Raw genomic sequence first — 23,542 nt, 5'->3', positions numbered from 1 at the left:
CTGTGAGGGTGTGCAGATCGCAGCTCCTGACCCGTTAAATATTTTTCCTTCTGACTCTTAGTAAATCTTTCCTTATTTGAAGTTTCTTGTTGAATTCAACTTTAATATGCCTCATACTAAGAGGAAGGCACGGGTGCGTGAAATTACCTCAACTCCAGATTCCCTGAAACAGATGCGGATCGAGGCTGCCTTCACACAAACGCCAAATTTAGACCCGGATGTAGGAGTCGCTGGGGCTGGGTTGGAGCAGCAGCCTAGCCCCCAGACCTTTGAGACATCTTTGAGCCCGGGATATCCAGCGGTGCAGGACCCACCAAGGAGAACAACCGACATAGAGGAAGGTACCCCGAGAGGAGATGGAAGCCTCTCCTCGGAGAGCCCGAAGGAATTGAGCTCCAGGGACCTTGAAAAGGAGGCCCAACAGCAGGGCCCGGAAGAACACAAGTCGAGTGGCGAAGGACTTTTGGAGGTAGGAGTTGCTATGAGCAATTTTTCTCTTCTTAATACAACTGCAGCCCTAGCTCCCTCGTTGGAGGAAATAAAAAACATCTTGATTGTAATGCAAAAATCTATAAATACACTGACGCTAACTGAAAGAAGCTATGAATAAAACTACTAAAGTGGAAGAAAAAGTGGACTTGGCTGAACAAAAAGTAATAAAGCTGGAAGATAAAGTGAAAGAAATAGAGAAAATACAAGGAAATCTTATAAGATCAGAAAAAATGACTCAGAATAAATTGGAATTTCAAGAAAATATATCTAAAAGAGCAAATTTGCGATTTTTGAATTTTCCCAAAACAAAATTGCAGACGCCTCTGGAATTGTTGAAGAGCTATTTTGTGAATATTCTAAAAGTTTCATTGGAAAATATTCCAGCAATAGTAACTGTTTTCTATCAAATGTTACGTACTCGGGGAAGTGGAGATTCTAAACAGAGAGAAAATCAAGAATTACAAGAAGAAGATACTTTGGGTATTACCAATTTTTTTGGAAAAATCATTTGAAATGGATATTGCTCAACGAGCAACGTTAATAGTTCATTTTTCATCAAGGATAGAGAGAGACAATGTATTAAAACTTTATTTCAAATATCAAAATGTAAATTTTTTTGGTCAGCCAATACGTATTTTTCCCAACATAGCAAGGTCGATACAAATTAAGCGGAAAAAATTCTTAGAATTAAGGAAGGAAGCAGTTGAGAGAGGAGAACGTTTTATATTGCGGTTTCCTTGTCGATGCCTAATAACCCGTGGAGATGTAAAGTATATCTTTACAGACCCGGAGCAATTACGTAAACATATTGATTCCCTTGTGCAATCCTAGAGAGAATCCTAAAGTAGCTGGAATTAAGTAAATTGTTTTGGCGAAACTCACAGATATCTTGCAAATATTTGTATTGTAATTTTCTTTATTTTAATCTGCTATAGTCACCCTTGATCTCCCCACATTTCTTAAAATATAAGTGGTTCAATGTATATGTCCCCAGATATACATGTAAAATTACTTTGTATTACTCTTTCTTATGTGAATGGATAGAGAATGTCTATTTTGTCTTTATTGTAATCTGGGTGAAAATATGTAACGTTGAAAAATTTCTTTGTTATGAAACTAAAAATCAATAAAGATTAAATTATAAAAGTAGTTGACAGTGTCAAAAGACCAGATAAGTCTAATAAAACCAGAAAGTTCTTAATTTCTGAATTAAACCCACAGCAAATATTATCAAAGCAAGATAACAGGGTTTTGGTTTTGTGGCAGAGATGGAAACCAAACTGAGTATTGGCCAAAATGTTATTCTCATCAATATATTCCTGCAGTTTGAGAACTACTTTCTTGATTACTTTAGCAAGCAGAGGAAGGGAAGAAATGGGCCAATAATTAGGTGGATCAAGTGGATTCAAGCTGGACTTTTTAAGAATAAGCCAAATAAAAGCAGATTTCAACAGAAGGGTAACTCACTTGCAATACATAAGGGTTGACAATACTAATAGTAAAGATCCCCAAATCATGATGTAGAGTTTTAATTACTACATTAGAACAAGAATTAATAATAATAAAAAGTATTAGCCAGCATCCTTTTGAGCTTAGAGATTTCTTTGTGACATTTCCTTCTTTTCCCCCCATTGACTTGTGTCAGATTATAAAATAATTCTTGTAAGAGTTTTCTTTCTTTTGTTTATTTTATTTATTTATTTATTTTAAGTTTTTCTATACCGGCATTCGCGATAAATATCGCATCATGCCGGTTTACATTTAACAAGTGGATAGGGAACAAAAAGGTAAAAAATAACATTGATCCTAATAATAGTAATAAATAATGATAATAGTAATGATAAAACATTAACACTAAACATTTATAATGTATAATCTATGTTTTCCTTTATTATAGTCATACAAACACAGAAACAAGAGAGCAAAAAAAGACAGTATGGCCCATTCAGTCTGCCCATACACTGGAAGAGATAATTGGAAAAAAAGAACAAGAATTAAAATGATCTTTCATCTGAGTCAAAATAGAGCAAATTTCAGATTCAGAGGGAAGAGAAAACTCCTCACTGAACCACGCTGAGAGCCAGCACAGCAGGTGAAGTAGGCGAAGACATCAAAACCTTTGGCTAGTTTAGCTGTTTTATCATGGAAAAAAGCAGCAAATTTCTTGAATCTAGCAGAAGATGCATCCAAAGGTTCAATGGAGGGAACTGATAGAGTATAAACAATCGTAAATAGTTCACATGGGCAGGGGACTGAAGCAGCAATTCTTTTAGCAAAATAACCCTTTTTAGCTTGGTCAGTGATGAACTCGTAAGCAATAAGCTTAGAATGGCAAAGTTGATAGTTATTATATGATTTACGTTTTCGCCAAAGGCACTCAGTGCTCCAAACCTCCCTCTTAAGCACGTGCACAATAGTAGTATACCATGGAAAACAAAACCAAAAATATGTTTATAAAATATGGGAGGTTGGGGAGAGGAGAGCAGCAATTAAAAAAAATATATAAAATAATTTAAATAAAATATAATGAAACCATAGACAGTAATTAGTTTCTAGAAACACCAATGTTACTTCCTATCAGAATCATGGAAATTACATATCACCAATTCCTTTTGGAGACCAGGAGGGGAAAAAACTAAAATAAAAGGATGACTCTTCATTAATATGGCCATTTTCTATCCACATGCTGCTACAAAAACTGATGATCACAAAGCACTGAAAATATAACTCAGTAGGACATTCAGAGGGAAATTTTCTAAGTGTTTTACGTAGGCCGAACAGGCTTCCGAAAATCACCCAGCCTCCATGGGGCTGAAAGGGGCAGTGTAAACAGGCATATAGATTTGATTTAAAAATCCCCATGCATGCTTTTACCTATAGTCGACTGACATAAACAGCAGATGGAAGGTTTGTGGATATTTTTGTACCCGTGGATTTTGAGGTTGGATTTTAAAAGGTAAACACAGAGTTTACCTTTGACGATGAGCTTGTAGGCCTGCAAGTGTAAAGTATCTGTGGGCCTGCAAGCTTTGAGAGGGATTGAATATTAAACCCCTCACCATACATCCACTAAAACAGTCAATTGCTGACATACTCTGGGAAAACACAGGTATTCCTGATACCATTTCTTACCTTGCTAGTACATAGATAACATGCAGTTTATTTTTTGGTTTCTTACCTTGAATGAGGCATGCTGTTCCATGTGACGTAAAAGTTGTGGCCTGTGTACTGCTGTGTAGTCACACACTGTACACTTAAACTGCTTACCTGAAATGAAAGCAGATAACCTGATGACTGGTTCTGTTGGAAATGCACTGTCATTTAATTCCAAGAAAAGAGTTGGAATATTTAGATACAATTAGAACTCTTTACTTGTAGAGGTCATTAAAAATCGAAAAAACTTTGGGTTCATAGAGAGAAAACAGAGATAAACCAGGCATATTTAGTAACCTACTAATTCTGGCTAGTTTTTAAAGAGGTTAGTCAGGTAACTTATCTGCTTTGGAATAGACAGTGGGAATACATACATTGTATTCACTAAACATTCAGAAAGTTTCTGTTACTGTGCAGAAACACTTTTTTTTTTATTTTATCAACTTTTAATTACATTTACAAATAAACTTTGCATGGGAATATAAGATACTTATAGGTAATCTGAACATACATACAATTATGTCATTCTAAATTTACAAAATAACTTAAAATTAAATCATATTTATCTCTTATGTTCATAGGAAACTTGGAGAGAAAAGAAACCACTTTTCAGAGGAGTACCTTAAAGTAACATATAATACTCATACAGGCTATCAAAATCACCCATTTTTTCTATGGATCCTCAGTTATAATATCAGGTTGTTGCCTCCTCCCATCCAAAAAAGCTCTCAATTGATCAGGTACAAAGAAAATATATGTATTCTTCGACAGTTTAACGATGCACTCACACGGATAGCGCAATATAAAGCTAGCCCCTAGTGCTAGGGTTTCGGAACGCATTGAAAGGAAACTCTTTCTGCGTTGAGTTAATTTTGAAAGATCTGGATATGCTCGTACTAACTCTCCGTGATATTGGGTATTCAAATTTTTAAAGTTTTTAAAGTAATTTTTCATAATTTTACTAACATTAGATTCCTCATAAAAAGAAACAAAAAGAACAGCCCTGTCTACAATTTCTACCTCTGAATTTTCTAGGTACGTGGATAGATTGAATGTCCATCCTTTCTCTAGTAGATGTTATTAAGACAGCACTGCTCCTCTTAGGAAGAAAGAATATCTTCTTAACCGGTGGTATCTCCTCCACTGGGATTTTTAGAGTCTCTTTAACGTATCTTTTAAATGTTAATAATGGCATCTCACTCATTAAAATAGGAAAGTTAAGGAATCTTAAATTAAGATGTCTTAAATAAATTTCAATAGATTCAAGTCTTCTCGAAGTGGAGACCCGTTCATTTACAATTGTTATATTAGCATCTTGGAGGCTCTTTATTTCCTCAGTGGCTTTCTGTAAGGTATTAGCCTTTTCAGTGAAAATCTTTCGGTAGTCTCGTTCAAGCATATCAACTTTTTTCACTACAGCGTCAAGTCGTTGGGCCTATTCATTTAGGTTGGAAGCCATACCTGCTATTAAGTCCCAGAGTACATCCAGAGTAACTACTGCCGGTTTGACAAACTGCTGAGGGGTCGAGGGGGCTCCTCCAATCCAGTAGATAAACTACCATCCTCTGCTGTTCCTGAGTAGCCGGCTTCCTCTCCTCCTCCTATCCTCTCTGAAGCTGCAACTTGGTCTGGTACTGCTCCCACGCCAACCGAGCCACCCAACTGAGTCTGCTCGGTGACATCATCAACCTGCAACTCAGCTCCTTCAGCGGCGAACAGATGCAGAGCTCTCGGCGGCTTTCTGGGATCCGGAGGGCTCAAAGATAATTCCCCAGGAGAGAACGGGTCTCCTCTCCCTGACTCTCCAGCGGGTGTGGAAAACCTCTTATTGGGTGGTAGGGAAGCAAACTCGGATATTAACCTTTGCCCAGAGAGAATCTCCATTTCAGGTGGATATATACAGATCTTCCCCTTTCTTTTATGCTGCATTATTTTTCAAAAGTTAGCGCTCAAAGCAAAAATCCGAAATCGGGAAGGAAGAGCAATTAGAGTTGCATCCTCTCAGGTCGCCATTTTGTTTTCTCTCCCCAGAAACACACTTAAAATATACGTTTTTGTACTTGTATATCTCCACAAATTAGAAAGACCAACAGTCACTAGATATTAAAGAATAAGGGTCAGAAATGAAAAATCAGCTATTGAGAAACCAGAAGTAGTAAAAAAAAGAAAAATGACAAAGTTAGCATTAGGGAGGATTGCAGGCCCATTTAAGGAGAAATAATTCTCTAATTTGAAAATCTCTCCCTGAAGAGTGATGCCAAAAAAGAGCCAGCTGAATTCAAGTTAATACCTTATTTGTCATATTAAGAAGGTGGGATATTTAATAATTTTCAATCCTGGCGCTCTACTCAGAATATGATACTCTACTGTAAATCATGCACTAGACATAGTGAAGAAATAGTGGCTTAGGGCATGGATAGCAAAAGTAGATAGTGCATCAGCCTTCAGATTACTTCCTGACCCTCTTCACAGTTTTTATGTGCTAGGTTTCAAATTTAAAAGGGGTTCCTTACTTTGGCAAATGCCTTCCTGTGGATTAGTCAATGATGTGCATATTTTGAAAAATTTAGCACATTCCTGTAATGGCCAATCAAAATGAGGATTAGTGAAAGAACATGACAAAGTCAAAAGGTTTTATTGTACCTCTCTGTCCAATACAGTTTTTTTCAATTTATAAAGTTCATAACTTATTCTTGCTCTAAACATTACTTTTAGATTTTAATAAGAATAAAAGATGTAATGGTTGTTGCTAAATTTGATCCCTCACTAGACAAAAATCTAATGAATACTGAAGTTTAAGCAATCTTTAGATATGCATAATACCACTATGCCAAAGTTGAAGAATTATAAATAGATATAATGATGAGTCATCCATGCTTGTGGTAAAGTATAATGCACTTGTAAGCAATTAGGACCTGGGTTATCCTAACCTGTTAATTAGTCATGCCGATCAGAGATATCTAAAGATGCAATGGTGAAACAAAATGCAAGAAGTGAAATTATGATTGACCAAATATTTTTTCTGAACCATGATTTTGTAAAACAATAAAAAGATTATATAAGCCTGGTTGTATGTACAGGATTTCAGGCGTACCCTGAGTGTACTTCTCATGTAATATTACATTGAATAATAGTAGATGCTAATACTGCTTTAATGACTTACCTATTTCTATTGTGAAGCAGGTGAGAGGGAATTTTTTTTTTTTTTTTTTTAATTCCACAGATGCTCATCTTACTATCTTCATGATTTCCTATCTGTGGGGCTGGAGCATTCTGAACTATGCACAGCTACACTAAGGATATTCCAGAACAAGCATTCATATTTGTACATCCCATGGGAGACAGTGACCAGAATGCCAGCAGAAAAACTATTGGCAGTCAAAAAAAAATAAAAATTGGTTAGGCAGATACAGACACAAATCTGTCATTGGTCACAAATTTCATCTGTAGGATTATGCCAGTGGGCAGGGCATGTTACAGCAGGTGTAAGGAGAAACATTAATGTACTCAAGGTATATTTAAGGAAATGGGATAAACTTGTTAGATACAAAAAATGGTAACACTACATGGGAGAAAATGGATATCAATATAATACAGCTACAGCTGTTTTCATATGCGCTAAGAGATTAAAGTTTCAATCGATACCTAAAAGGTATTTCAAAAGGTACCTAAAAGGCGTTCAAAGAAGTAGTGGAAAGAATGACATAAGCTGGGTATAAGAAAATATATTTTTTGTTATAAATTTTATTTATCAATTGTATTTATTGTTTTGTAATATGAACTAATTGACATTTTGTTTTGAATTGTATTTAATGTCATCATCAACTGCAATTATATGAATTGTATTTGTGATAGTGTGCTTTATTAATCTTTTGTAAGCCCCTTTAGGCATTCCTATTGGGCTCAATAAGCTGGGAGAGAAGTCTAAATAGAAATAGAAAAAATACATTTCTCAAGTTATTTCCCATAACGAAAGCCATAAAGTTACGATGGAAGGAATTTAAGGACAGACAGGTGGAGCTTTGGATACACAATGAAGCCATGGTGAATGCTATAAACAGGCAAATAGCATGCTCAGGTAAGGCCATAAACAACCTCTGTAGAAGCTGAATACACATTTTACAGCAAAAAATGAGACTGAGGAATGAGATTGCCAATGCATTTTCTAACATGGATTATTTACTTCTTTGGATTTACTGTTTGCTTTTGCTCAAAGTGGATTAACAAGAACAGAGTTTCAAGGATGCAGGCAGCAGTACACATGGTTGATGTGACCTTAATGGTGAAGGTTCAGTAAAGCTTTTACAGTTAAAAAAAAAAAAATGCTGGAGGAATAGAGATAGGGATGGCAGAATCTTGTTAAAAAGAACAACAGGAAAACAAATCTGTTTACCTGTAAATATGGTTCTCCATAGATATCAGGATGAATAAGTCATACATAGGAGCCGATTCAATAATTTTCGTGGAAAGCAGGCATTGACTTTTCAGCGCTCGCTTTCTTAATGCACGAATGGTGCCCGCAAGGGGGGCGCCATGCAATAGGCAAATTAGGGGGTCGCGCTAGCAAGGAGGCGCTAGGGTCGCAAACGCCTTCTTGCTAACGCGACCCTCGGCATCGGTTTTCATAACCGGCCGTCTGCCAGTAATGAAAACGGCCGCTGATAAAAGTACAGCTACTTCAGGTAAGAAAACTTGCTTTCTCTGTCGACAAGCAGGCATAAATTAGCCATTACACATAGGGAGTCCCAAGCAGAGGGTTACAGCGAAACAATAACTTATAACACCCCAGATCAAACCAGTGGATAGTGGACTACTGGGAGAACAGGCTGCACAGGAACTGCTGGTCTCTTTGGAACATGTCATTCAGACAGCAGTGGGATATAATGGCGTGAAATGATAACCAAATAGCAGCTTTGCATGTATTCAGTGGAAGTGACCCTCAGATGAGCCACTAGCCACTGTGGCTCTCACTCGATGAGACTTGATCTACAAGTCAGCCAGTGCATAACAGCTTGTAATACTGTCTGCTAGCCAATTAGAGTTCTTTTGGCATTTGCCTGTCCCAATTTATTGAGATCCAAAGAAACAGCATAGTCCTTTTCAAGTAACATGCTAGAGCTCTCTTGCATTCTAAGAAGTGACTAGCCTGTTCTTCTCTGTGTGCATGCGGTCTCGGAAAGAAAGTAGGCAGCACAATAAATTTGGTTGATTTGGCATGTAGATAACACTTTTGAAAGGAACTTAGGGTGATACCTACAGTTCTTTCATCTTGTTATGAAAGAACTGTAGGTATCATAAATATAAAACCAGGGCCTGTAATTTGCTTACTCTTCTTGCTGAAGTAACAACATGAAATATTTTCCAGGTGAGAAACTTCGAGTCCACCAAATCAGTAAGTTCAAAAGGAGGTCCCAAGGCACTGGAGGTTTACGCACCACAATCCCTTCATGAACTTCGATACTAACTGGTGGAAGGAGACTGCTGGTGATATGCCACGATGGCAGGGAGATGAACTTTCAAAGAGGTACTAAGGCCCAAGGACGAAAGGAAGAATCAATATCTAAGAAAGTCTCAAGCTACAGGAAAAGGGATCCAGCTGGTTGATCACACACCATGAGAACCTCTTCCATTTGAAACAATAGGCTCTTATGGTACAAGGCTTTCAAAATCAGTTCATCTTCTACCTTCTTGGGGACAATAAAGGTGGAGACTATTGTGCATTCAACACCCATACCGTGAGGGCCAATAATGGTAGGTACAGATGGCAGAGTTTACTGTAAAGAGAGTCTAAGAAGTCCCCAAAGAAATCAGTGACTGAACAGATAGATGGACAAGATATAGATAGCACACTAGTAGAGAGATTTACTAAGCCACAATGTTTTATTGAGGTAGGGGACCTTTATCGAGTGGGGGCATCCCCACAATACTGAGCCCCATCCCAACAAAATTTCGCAGCATGATTTTTTATTTTTTATTTTTTATCATGGCACAAATATGCAACAAAAAACTGTGCCATGGTACAAGCCTAATTGGGGGATGGAGGCCCACCATCAAGTTAAAGGGCCGAGCGAACCACAGCACACCCTCACAAATATCACAAGTTACCTTCAGAGTTATTTGGAGGCATCCCCGACTGCCTTACAAGCAGCTCTGGCATTGAAAAGCCAAAAAATGTACCTTTAAAACATGCGGCGATGGCCCACCAACTTCCCAAACCCCCTCACTTTTTGCATAATAAGTGAAGGACGGCAAAAATGCTCAACTATCTTTCTCTACTATAAAATTGACCTTTAGATGACTTCAAATATGGATATTAAGATTTGTTTCTACAATCATCCCTGATGGAATAGTTACCCCGACGCAGGCAGCGTTATCTGCTGAAACATGGGCTCATGTCGGGTGGTCTGAGTGCTAAGGAGCTTATGCCGAAGGACATTCTGCTTTCATATGTTCGACCATGAAGGTTGCTTTTATCTTTAATATTTCTTAAGTGGTGGGGGATATGTTTTATTTGGTTTTGAATGATTTTTAATGGTGTAGAAATAGTAACTTTTGGAATGTAAGACAAATTATTTAATAGAAATGATTTTTTGAACTTGGCAAATGAATGAAACTGTTGTGTTTCTTGCTGATACTGCTTGCGGCCCATTGCAAAGCGAGAGGTAGTGGATGTACAACCAGCTACACCGGTAACTTCTGATGCTGTGTTCGTTTAAACTTTTATAATTGGTCTTTGGAGCATAAGAACATAAGAACATGCCATACTGGGTCAGACTAAGGGTCCATCAAGCCAGCATCCTGTTTCCAACAGTGGCCAATCCAGGCCATAAGAGCCTGGCAAGTACCCAAACATTAAATAGATCCCATGCTACTAATGCCTGCAACAAACTGTGGCTATCCCCACAGTTTATGGACTTCTCCACCAGGAACTTATCCAAACCTTTTTTAAATCCAGCTATACTAACTGCCTTAACTACATCCTCTGGCAACAAATTCATAGAAAAGATAAGACTGAAGGGGTCCCATATGGAAATGTGGTATTAGGGCATTTTCAAAGATTCTGGAAATTTTGAAATCTAATTTTTGTAATGAGCTCCATCACAAGTCATTCATTTGTGAAGACTGCCACCTTGCTGGTCCTATTGCTGCCCTGGGGAGTGAGTAACCAGAAAAAAATCTATTTTTTGGGATCTGGTGGGTACTAGTGGCCCACACTAGGCACAGAGACAGAATGCTGGACTCAATGGACCTTAGTCAGACCCAGCATAGCATTTCTTATGTTCTTAATCATATTGAAGACAGTAAGAGGCAATTAGCTTCAAACTGTCGGAATTTAGGCCTGGCAGAATCCAGAACAGGAAGGGAAATCGGAGATAAAGCTGTTTCTTTATCCTGCAAAGGTACAGGTAGGCAGGCCCTTTGGGTTAGCAAACGCTTTCCCGAGTTGCTCATTACACTCCAGAGATTTTGATTTTTATATCTCAGTTTCAGAGTTTGAAAAGCAATCTTTCATCTGAAGAATAGTCTCTCTTAAAGCTATTAAGGTATTTAAATGTAACATTAAATCTCCAAGAAGATAACTATAGAGCAGATTCCAAAAAGGGACCTAATTTCAGCAAAGGTTGACTTCAGGTAAACACAGATCACTCTAAGAGAGGAATTTCATTAAGCATGATTTGTTCAGACGAGATACATCATCATCATCATCAATAGTACAATTTAATTCTATTTCAAAATCTGAATGTGCTAATTAATATTCAAGCTGCTGGATCTCGTACAATGGGAGAATAAAAAGATCTTAAAAAGGACAGCAAACTGCATTATCACTATAAAACTTATACCAAGCATTAACCATGTAAAGTTGAATCGGTGAAGCATTTACTTACCGTCGGCGGTATGAAGGAGCTTATGGCTTTTCAAAGTGCCTTTTGATTTGAACTTTTTGCCACACATATCACAAAGGTGGGTTTTCTCAGTGCTGTGGCGATTCATGTGGGCTTTCAGATTACTTTTACTGCGAGTTGCATACTCACACTGGCAGCACTTGAAGGGTTTCACGCCTGCCATATAAAACAAAGACAATTACTGGCAATCTAGATACGGATACGTGGGCAGCTGTAGGCAGCAGTATCAGTGGAAGTAGTTCATGCAGCACATTAGGCCCTGCTTACATCACTATTCCATGTCCTTTTCAACTTCCAGGTGATAAGATGCCAAAGTCTTTTTCAATTCTTTAATAAGGTGGAGACGTGTAAAACAATTGCCCGACTCAGGCAGAGTTTTGCCATTGTTGAAATGGCTGCCTCAGGGGCTTAGCGATTCATTGTTTTTCATTGTAAGATGAAAGGCTTTTATATTGTAAACGATCAATGGTGCCAATGGGAAAAATATACTGACAACGTTCCGTGTCATTAGAGGAACTTAAAATTTCGTTTCCGTTCCACACCCGGGTATGTAATCTCCACTCTTAACTGGATGGGGATTGAATACACCTCTTGCATGAAAACTAGAAATGCTGAAACTGTTTCATATAAAACACTGTATTGCAAGCTACAATACTTACCAAAATAGATTATTGCAACTCCCTTCTCAACGGTCTACCCAAAGCCTCTATTAAACCCCTGCAATTGCTTCAAAATTCAGCAGCCAGAATTCTCACTAATACCTGCAAAAAAAGACCAGATCACCCCCATACTCGGAGATCTTCACTGGCTCCCCATTTCCCATCGTATCATTTACTAAACACTCACCATCATACATAAAACTCTACACAACCAGAACATGCACTGATTAAATGACTCCACACCTCTAACAGACCAACCAGATCTTCCTATAAAGGCACTCTTTGCATTCCTTCACCTAATCTTTCCCACCTTAATACCATAAAAGAACGTGCTCTATCCATTGCAGGTCCCTCATCCTGGAATGCCATGCCTCCCGATCTCAGACTTGAACAGTGCACCCAGAAATTTAAGAAAAAACTCAAAACCTGGCTGTTCAAACAAGCATTCCCTTAACCTTCAGGACCCCTATCTCAACCCCTTTCTGAGGCCCAATTCCTTGTATTTACACTCTCAAATTGTTTATCCTCTCATTGTTTTAGCCCGATACACTATTTTGCAACATAGCATTTGACTTCTCCTTTGCTATTTCCTCTTTTGTTTTATTAATGCTTTGACCTTCGTGTCTTTAAATCCACTAATTACTCAATCCTCTCGTTACCATTATTATTGTTTCATGTAATTTCTTCTTCCGGTTCATATTGTTTTATGTAAACCGGCATGATGTACCTACGAATGTCGGTAAATAAAAAACTGTAAATAAATAAAACAGGACGCAAGTTAATATGTATATAAAATTTTCAGATTTTTTTCTAAATATCTTCAAACGAAATCCACATTCAATTTATAAGCAAATAAGCAATAAAATGTCAGCTGTACCTCCTTCAACTTTGTCTTATATTACCCAGGCATTGTTCCAAGCAAAGTATAATTTTACTTAAATATTAAGGGAAATCCAAAGCAGGTGCTATGCTGTTGCAGTTGATAAGGAAAGAGAGAAATATCGGGATGAAGGCAAAAGTTATTTCAGTTACAGTAAACATTTGAGCTCAAGTCATCCATGATCCTTGATGTAATATTTGATGGATTGCTACCTTAGCAGAAGCATAATTATCTCTATTTCCAGTAGTTAATTTAATGGATAGAGGACAAAGTCATTCATCATGTCTTGATGCTGAGAATCACAAACACTTATCAATATTGTATATTATTTAAGCAGTAAGAAACTAGCTTGATTTCTTCCCCAAACATATGCATGTTCCTGAAATATTAAATTATGAAGTGCACTGGGATCATGTCTGGATGCAAGGTGATACATAACTCCAAATTAAAGACTGTCATTCTTACCCCAGAGAATTTTAAGATAACAGTAAATGACAGCAGAAAAAGACCATATTGATCTACCCAGTCTGGCTGGTTGAAGTTCTTCCATTTCGGAAAGCTAAGTGTACAACATCCAAAAGCAACCCAACTTCAGTTCTGCCATCTCCAATGACTTTCCTTATCCTTCAACACTAAGTACCAACACTTTAAGTACCACTGTCCTCCATATTACTCCCAAGCATGCCCAGAATCTGTTAAAAGTACTGGCCTCCAGCAATTCTACTGGTAGGCTATTTCAGGCCTTGTTAACATCCTCTGATTCTTGAAAGACCAACACTGAATCCAACATTCACCATCATGTGTTAGCACCAAGCTTTCTAGCAATCCACATACCCATCAAAACACCTGGGATCATCATGCTGATTGAAGTTTTGATTTTAACCACAGTCATTCCATTTAGGTTACTCCACACCTTTTTAGAAGTTCAATAAGCCATACTACAGTTGTTAGGGTTACTGCTGCTCTGTGCAGGTTACCACTACTGGATAACTCCTTGGTATGTTATGCCAATAGTTCATTTTCTGCTATCTATTATCTTTTTGAAAGTAAGGATCCTATGTGTTTATCCTATGCCTTTTTGAAAGGAGTTAACATTTTAGCATCCCCACCTAATTCTGGGGGGTATTAAAGGTATCTACCACCTTTTCTGTGAAAATATATTGTTCTCGAGTCTAATCCTTTACCGGTTCATAAGTTCCACAATTTCCTTCCACAATTTTCTTTCCACTTGCCAGACTAGCCACATTCTCTCTACTAGACCAGTCTGCACCCAGATTGCTCACTGGTACCTACTTGTCTTGGTGAAGTGCCTGTACTGTTTTGCTCTCAATTAGGTGCGAGCCCGACAGTGCCCACTGACATGCTTCCTGTTGCTCAGCCGTTGCTGTCTATTCTGTCTCTAGCCAGTCAAGCCCCCTTTTAATGACATTCAGGGGCATCATTTGTAAGGAGTCCATGTTGATGCCAAAGTGGTATCGCCTTTGTTGTGTGCACAAAGCATGCATGACATGCAGCCCACACTACCTGCTTTTATTGCCTTTTCTTTGGTGTTTTGTCTTCTTTACTCTTTCTGCCCTTATACTGTCTGCTGAGCCATGGGAGATGCTACTCAGATGATATTTGGCCAATGCCAATATGGTATCATTCCTAAATGTCATGACAAAGACCATATTTTACCTTTGTTACAGCATCCCCATGTGTCATTTGTATTGCCTATAAACCCAGTCATTTCTTTTGTTAAAAACATTTCTCTGTGTTCGATGTAAACGGACAAACCATTAGGAAGATACTTCTTCCTATCTTTAGATCATAGCCCTGACCTTCTTGTTTCAGGGAGACATGGCTTTATCCAGACATTGTTTTTTTGAATCAGTTGCATATATTTGTACTATTTTTTTTCTGTCTTGCAAGGACAAGCAGGGTAGTGAAGCTTCTGATCATTGCAAGAAAATCTTTGAATCTAGCGCAGCTTCAGTGGAAGAAGTTGAACTGTTCCTGCTCTCATCTCCTTCCAGTTGGGTGTTTGGCTGGTGTACAATCCCCAGGAGTTTTTTAAACTATCATTCACTGCTTACGGAATTACTGCTTGCTGCTAAAGACTACAGTAAGAACTATTTAGTTGTAAGTGACACCAATTTGCACATGGATATGTCCCCTCTATCTAGCTGGTGTGAAGACTGTGGACCATGGCCTCATTAGGTTATTATATATTCTCTGACAAAAACTAAGTCACACATTTGACATAGCTTTTTTTTTTTTTATACAAGACCTGGCTCATTTTGAGCATTTTATTCCACTGAAAAGCTCTCATGGTTTGACCATTTCTTAATATGATTTGCTATTGGCCTCCCCTCTTTTCATCATGTAACTTTGATTTCTCATACCTAGAAGCAACCCGTTATTGATATAGAGTAATTACATGATGCTTGGCTACCATCACTTATTGACATCTCTTGTACTGATGTCAAGTCATCTGTCAAAGGATGGAAAACTTCCTATATGAGTTGGATTGGACACGGTAGTATGAAGGACCATTGTGACCCTCAGCAAACTACTGTGATTTTGGTTATCATACAAGTGGTCAGGCAAATAAAGCATCACTGGTGTAAGACGACGTCTACATGCAACCAAAAGGTTTACAGATTGGAGATAAAGATTTACAAAACTATGATTGACCAGGCTAAAAGATCCTACTAAATCTCCCATATTGAATCCGCTGCTTCTCAGCCTTGCAAGCTCTTTTACAGCGTCCACCTTATCTGTGCCTCTTCCTATATGTGCGACTTTCGTCTGCTCCCTGTTTACTCCTAGCAAATTGACTAATTCTTTTCAATTGAAGATCAATAAGATCACTGCCAATTTCACATCATGCTCACCCATTTTCTTTCCTCCTTTGGTAAGCTTTTAAACCTAATACACCTCTGGACATTTCTAAATGTATCAGTGCTGTGAATGATAACTAATTGTCCCCAAAAGGCCTGTTTGTTTAAACATGTTGATTAAAGCTTTGCAATCAGACTTAAGTAATTTTTTTCACAGTTGTTACTGTAAATGCCTTAACAGAAGGATACTTATCAGCTCTACTTAAGGTGGCATCAGTCTGTTCCATCTTAAAGCCAAACTTGGATTCAGTATGTTTAGACAATTATCATTCAATATTATCACTAATTTTTCTAGCTAACTTGATAGAAAATGTAGTCTTAAAAAAAACTTCAGGAATTCATAGATGAGAACAATTTATTAGACAAATAAATAAATAAATACATAAATAAAGTCTCAACCTTATTCACTACATTTACGCAGATGATGTGCAGATCCTGATCCCCATAACGGAATCCATTACCAAATCACTCTCGATCTGGAACAACTGCCTACAATCTATCACTAGTCTCCTCAACAGTTTAAATTTGGTCCTCAATACTAACAAGACTGAACTCCTCCTCATTTCCGCCAACCAAGACAACTACCAGTCACAGACCCAACATAACCACGCCCTCACTCATACTCAGGTTAGAGACCTTGGGGTAATACTTGATAACCGTCTTAACCTAAAGAGTATGATTAACACTATTACTAAAGACTGCTTCTTCAGACTACAGGTATTAAAAAGACTCAAACCTCTCTTTAGGACAGTTCTTCAATCCTTGATATTTGCCAAAATAGACTACTGCAGCGCGCTCCTCACAGGACTACCCAGCTCAACCATTAAGCCACTTCAGATGATACAAAATGCTGCTGCCAGAATCCTAACAAGCACCAACCGGAGTGATCATATTACACCCATCCTCCGAAACCTACACTGGTTACCAATCAACCACAGAGTCCTTCACAAATCTTTATCATTAATACACAAATCCATCTACGATCTCCTTTATCTCGACCTTGAAATTCCATTAAAACTCCATACTTCTAATAGGCCAATGAGAGAAATATCCAAAGGAACACTACAAGCCCCTCCAACCAAAGCCACGCGACTCATTGCATCCAGGGACCGAGCATTTTCGACAGCAGGCCCAGCCATCTGGAACAACCTCCCTGCTGAACTCAGGCTGAACCTTGCCTGCTAACTTTTAAGAAAAAACTCAAAACGTGGCTGTTCCGCCTAGCCTTCCCAGAACCCTGGGATACACATTAGACGTTATCTACTCACGATCAATGATACCTCCCCTCCTCTGATTACCTGGACAGCATGGATACCAACTCTAACATGTGGACTAACTCTAATCTGAACTATCTCTAGTCCGGAATTTGTTATTTCTCCTTTTAACTTAACTTTATCTTTTTTCTTCCAGCTACCTAAGCTTCCAAGTTCATGGTCCTCGTTTAATGTAACTTTGTTTCTTCCTTTACCTAGTTATTTTTACCCCTGTTCGATGTAAACCGTCCTGATATGGTATTTAACCATGAAGGTCGGTATAGAAAAATGTTAAATAAATAATAAATAAATTTCAATTTGGATTCCAATCCAATCATTATAATGAATCTTAAATATTATCTAGTCTGGACATATGTTGCTGCAGCTTTTACTCAGGCATCAAAGTCTTCCTCATACTGCTACACATCCGTGGCATTTGATGCTTTAAACCAGCGATTCTCAACTGGTGTTGCCTTGCACAGGCAAGTGTCGCGAGCTACCCGCAGCTGGCGGGACCGAAGATCAACACCGCTGGCTGTTGCCGCCCGAGACCAGGCCGGCAGGGTCTAACACGAGCTGATCAGCTGGGGCCCTATGTGCGTGTGTGTGGTGGGTATATGAGACAGGGAGGGTGTGCTTGTGTACGTCAATGTGGGTGTGCGAAAAAGAGATGGCGCATGTTTTTGGCTGGTGTGTGATTGAGAAAGACTGATCAGGGAAATGAGGTGCAGGTCTGTGTGTGAGAGAGAGAGACTGATCAGGGAAATCATGTCATTTGAGAGAGAGCGCGAGAGAGAGAGATATGATTGGTGTATGAGAAACAGAAACTGGTCCTGAGGGTGTGACCGGTGTTTGTGTGCGAGAGAGAGAGTAGAGACTGGTTGTGGTCCCTAAGTAAGAGGACTGAGGACAGATTCAGCAGCTACTACTGTTTCTGGTTTGGCCTCCAAAGGAAAGGAGTACGAGAACTGCTGGAGAGGGTAAGTAAAAGCGGCTTTTTAAGTTCATTTTTCTTGACTGACTGCCATTTTAATTATTGGGCATTATTTATTTATTTATTTGCAATCTTTTAATATACCGACATTCGTAGGACACATCATACCGGTTTACAATCAACTCGAGAAGAATGAAAGTTACAAATAACAGGGAGGGGGAGGGGGAACAGTCAAGAAAAGGGAGAGAGGGGGCCGGGAGAAAACAAGTGCAAAGTGAGCGCGAACAATACAGAGGAAAGAGAGAATAAGATAAAAAACATGTGTGAACTGTAATAACAGTATTAACTTGTTTAACATTTCAATAATTTACAAACTGTAATAGCAGTATTAACTTATTTATAGCATTTCAATGAGTTACAAAGTCAACATTTCCATAAGATACATCATCGGACATGGGATACAGAGCCAGGCGGAAAGGCGGGGGGGGGGGGGGGGGCGGTAGCGAGGGTGGTTCTAGTAGGGCGATTAGAGGTACGGAAATGTGGCATTTCCTTGAGCCATGCGGGGTTGTTTTTATATAGCACATTGTGAAGGATAGTGAGCGTTTTGTATTGTATGCAGAAAGGGATGGGAAGCCAGTGCAGGTCTTTTAAAATGGGGGAGATGTGTTCTCTTTTGCGGGTGTCAGTGATGATTCTTGCCATGGAGTTCTGCAAGATTTTTAAGGGTTTGATTGTTGTGTAGGGGAGGCCTAGAAGAAGGGAGTTGCAGTAATCCAATTTAGATAGAATGGTGGACTGCAATACTAAACGGAAGTCGTGGGTGTGGAGAAGTGGTTTCAGCTTTTGAGGATGTGGAGTTTATAGAAACCCCCTTTTAGTAGTGAATTGATATGGGGTTTAAAGTTAAGGTGTTGATCTATTACAACACCTAGGTCTCTCACAGATGGTAAGATGGAGTGGGTAGGGGTAGGGGGATTGGCTGAGGTCTGTGATGTGAGTTCAGGATTATTAGAGATGAGGAGGATTTCAGTTTTTGTTGCTTTAAGTGCAAGCTGGAGGTTGGTTAAAAGGGCATTGATGGAGGCTAAGCATGAGTCCCAGAATTGCAGGGAGTCCTTGAGGGTTTTTTGAATGGGGATGAGGATTTGCACATCATCCGCATACAGGAAAAAGTTGAGACCTAGGTCAGAAAGTAGGTAGCAGAGAGGGAGGAAATAGATATCGAAAAGGGTGGAGGATAGGGAAGATCCTTGTGGAACACCTTGCATGAGGGGGATGCGTGGAGATTCAGAGTTGTCAATTTTAACTAGGTATTCTCTGTGGGTGAGATGGGAGGTGAACCATGAGAGTACTGTGCCAGAAATGCCGATCTCTGACAGCCAAGATAGAAGAATTTGGTGGTTGACAGTGTCGAAAGCGGCAGAGATATCTAGAATGGCAAGTAAGTATGAGGTTGAGAGCCACTGCTTTAAACCATGTCACACTGTTCTGGACATTTCAGCCACTATACTTAACTGGTTCTCTTCCTTTTTAGATAATTGACTACAGAGGATCTTTGTTGATGGCATTAACTCTGAGCCCTTTCCTTTGACAGGTGTTCCTCAAGGCTCAGTGCTTTCAGACACATTATTCAATATTTTCTGTTGTGTCAAGTGTTCAAGTCACCTCAGCCAATGGAGTCTGTTTAGTCCATGTGTTGTGTGTTCACATGAAAAAATGTGTTTTTTTTTTATTTTTATTTTTTTATCTGCATTGATTTGCGCCTGAAATGATAATGATATAATCTTCCTGTCACATCTACAGTACCAGATAATTTGTCTAAGATCACATTCTGGCTCACCAAAAACAAGCTTGCTACATACTTGAATAAAACTGAAATCGTATGACTGGTCTGCAAGAGTCATTTTCATCTTTGTTATTCTAGAATTCAGCAGTTTCTCTCCAATACCAGGCCCACAATCTAGGTACTCAACTCCTCCTCATCATTTCAAATGCAAATCAATGCAGTTATAAAAAATGTTTTTTTAAGCTAAGTCTTCTCCAGAGTGTAAAGTCTTTTCTCAGTGACCAAATTTATGGATGGTCATGCAATCTTTGGTCATTTTCATTAATGACTATTGCAATGCCCTTTATCTTGGCCTGCCTCAAACTTCTATCAAGGTATTGTAAACAGCCCAAAACAATGCTGCTTGTATTTTTACCAGTTCTTCCATATATGAACACATAACACTTGTACTAAACAGACTCCACTGGTTGTTGGTGACTTGGAAGATTAAGTTTAAAATCATTACTCTTATTTACAAAGCAATTTGGCCTTGCTCTCCTATGATTCAATTTCGTCTTAAGGATATACCGGCTAATTTGTATCTTATGCTCATCTTTTCAAGACTTGCTTAATGTGCCTTCCCCTAAACTAATTCACCTTGCTGAACCTCATGAGAGTATTTTGTGTAGCCAAACCATGCTGTGGAATTAAATTCCCAAGGATTTTAAATCTGAAGTGTTTCCTCGCTTCAGAAAACTGTAGACGCACCTTTTTACACTTGTGTTTAGTGATTGATATATATCAGACCCAACTGGACACTATGGTGCTTTCTTTTTTTTTTTATTACAACCAGCGCTATTATGTGCAATGCCTCCTCTGCTAGTAATTTGCATGGTTACCAATCTTTGAGGTAATGTTTTTATGTGTGTTTTATGATTATGTTTTATATGATTCTTAATGGTTGGGTTTTTATGAATTCATATATTATGTCTCTTATTTGTTACACGCTTAAAACTGGGGATAGAGTGAGCTATAAGTCTCATCAATAAATAATTAAATCAAAACATCTCATGGCTCAATTGTTTTCTCAGGCATACATTGCATACATGCATAGCTATAGAAAAGTTAAACTGAATAACTGAGGTAGTCTGGGATTTAGCTCAATGCAGCTCAGTAATGTTAGATTAGTGCGTCAGAAAATAATAAACTATTGTTGATATTTTTATATTATGTTTTTGATGTTATAATTTTATTTTTGTGTTTTGTCTGATGAGCTTATTCTGAATGTATCTATGTCAAACCACATAGAAATTTTGATATGCGATATATAAATATTTTAAATAAATAAATAGCTCTCTCCATATTCTATCTCCTAGAAAAGTTACTATTCTATTGCATCACAATAACTAAGACTGCATCTCTGAACTTCTCCGATAAATAGATGTACTCCTTGAATAGCTTGGTTCCACTGGGACATTAATGCCCATTGAGCTTGCTTCATATGGAGACGTGTCATGGGCTCTTAAGGCCATTAGGCTCAACATCCTTTATAAAGTCAAAGCTGTCTAACTCCTCCTCCTTTCATCACCGCAGATATGTCCGAAACTATGAGGGCAGGGAGGAAAGTCCTTGTTTGAGTTGCATTTAGCAGGTTCTATGAATTCCAACTGAGGTGTCAGTCTCAAACTGAACTTGCAGATAATTAGTAATTCCAGCATCAGGAGCACCTCTGAGGCAAGTTAACCCCATTTGCATAAAATGTCCAGATGACAGACGCTGTGGGACAGATGCCACACAAAAGGTTGGTGTTTATCTACAACTAACTAGAAATACTTCCTTTGAATTGACGTATCTCTAAGTATAAATGTATTTTATAATCCAGAACACATAATCAGTCCCTTTTGTTTAGCAGAGGTATTATAATGCCTAGGTTAACTGTGTCAAACATTTCTCTATTAATATGTTCGTTCAAGGCCCACAGGTCTTTAATGTGATGATATCCTCCAGTTTTCTTGGAAATCAAGAAAATACATAGAGTAAAATCCTACTCTCTCCAGTAGTAATACAGGTTTGACTGCTTTGGTTTTCAAGAGGGAGATCTCTAAATTTTATATGTCATGGTGTGTATGGAGAGGTAATGCATCCCTGGATGGGCGACTTGGAGGAAGTTCTAATAAATGGAATCTGTAGTTCTCTTATCTGAAGGACTCATCTGTTGGAAGCTATAATGGGTCAACAGTTTGCATAAAATCTCAACCTCCCACTTACAACTACTATTATTTATCATTTCTAAAGCACTATTAGACATACACGGCATTGTACAAAGAGGTCTTCCATAACCAGAACTGGAGTGCTGGCTTACAGACACTTAACAGAGTCAAAATCCCCACCCTGGTTCTGACTGGGTAGCAAAATGGGGCTTAAAGCTTCTATCTTCAGGGGTCCATGAGACCATCACAGGGGGTCCCTCCAGAAGGGATGCAAGAAAGTTTAGCTGGAGAAAAAAAAGGAGTGGGCTGCGGCTTCCTGTGACTAGTTGAGCTGCTGCCAAAAACCAGGCGAGTGAGTTTGGAACTTATGGCCCCAGAAAATTCACCCCACATTGCTACAGATCAGAAGGAGGAGGGATAGAGAGGGTCAATTTGCATTCATTAGAAGCCTCAAACCGCACTGCCGCATGTTTAGCAGAGGTGAGGAAATGAGGGACCAATTGCAGCCCTCAAGAATCAGAAACTCCGCTGCTGCAATTTGCGAGGATATGGGGAAGAGAGGGTACGATTGTAGCTGTCATAACTTGGCTGCACACTAAGGAAAGAGGAAAGCTGGGTTATCACAGTGGTGAGAAGCAGTTCCCACCAGTACCACATGCTCTCCTACTGGCCTGACAGAGAGAGGAGAGAAAGAGCTACACCAGTAAAGTGAGAACGGCTCAAAGGAAGAAGAGAGGAAATGGGACTGGGACAGTATAAAGGGAAAGACAGGGGGAGAAGGAAAAAGACAGAAATAAAGGAAGAAATAGAGAATAAGGAGGGAGACATGGTTAAGATGAGAGAGAGTGGATGGCTGCCTATCAGGACCCCACGGAATTATGCTGGACAGAGTTAGGGAAAAGGAGAGGGACAGAGGACCACCACAGTCCAGAAAGGAAGAAGGGAAAGATCTCAAAGAGGGACCAAGGAAGAGTGAGGAAGAGACAACAGCCAGTTGTAGATATGACATTAAACACACGTTATTTAGGAGGATACACAAACAGATCTCATGGTCTTCTTCACTTTGAAAAGCAGCCTGTTTTGCTTTTTCTAAAATGTAAATTATTTAGTGATTATCATTTTCTGTATGTGTTTGTAAGAATCATAAAATAATATAAAAGAAATGCAAACTAAAACAGGGTCAGTTTTCAGGGCTGGTAAGTTTCTAAACATTTTATGTGGGTAAAGACCTGTTTATCCATGTAAAACGGTCCTTCTGAAAATTGCTATTCCCCCACCACTGAGGGTAAAAGTACCTGGGCTTTGAACAGCATGCAGACTTTTTCCACAGGGAAGGGGAAGGGGAGGGATTTAATTTTGAAATCCTCGTGCACATATTCCCACATGTAGTTTGCACCTGCTTCAAAG

General features: G+C 38.8%; 1 protein-coding gene across 1 annotated transcript in view; it reads right to left on the bottom strand.

Moving 5' to 3' along the window:
- LOC115081960 (zinc finger protein ZFAT-like) overlaps positions 1-23,542 on the bottom strand; it is a 276,750-nt gene that overhangs the window by 191,231 nt on the left and 61,977 nt on the right. The window contains 2 exon segments of the mRNA XM_029586200.1: positions 3,671-3,759; positions 11,532-11,705. Of these exon segments, the coding sequence (XP_029442060.1) occupies positions 3,671-3,759; positions 11,532-11,705 (263 nt within the window).

Source organism: Rhinatrema bivittatum, unplaced genomic scaffold (assembly GCF_901001135.1).
Source record: "Rhinatrema bivittatum unplaced genomic scaffold, aRhiBiv1.1, whole genome shotgun sequence".
Lineage (NCBI taxonomy): Eukaryota > Metazoa > Chordata > Amphibia > Gymnophiona > Rhinatrematidae > Rhinatrema > Rhinatrema bivittatum.
The sequence above is the reverse complement of the archived record's forward strand: the minus strand, read 5'-3'. Positions and strand labels throughout refer to the sequence as shown.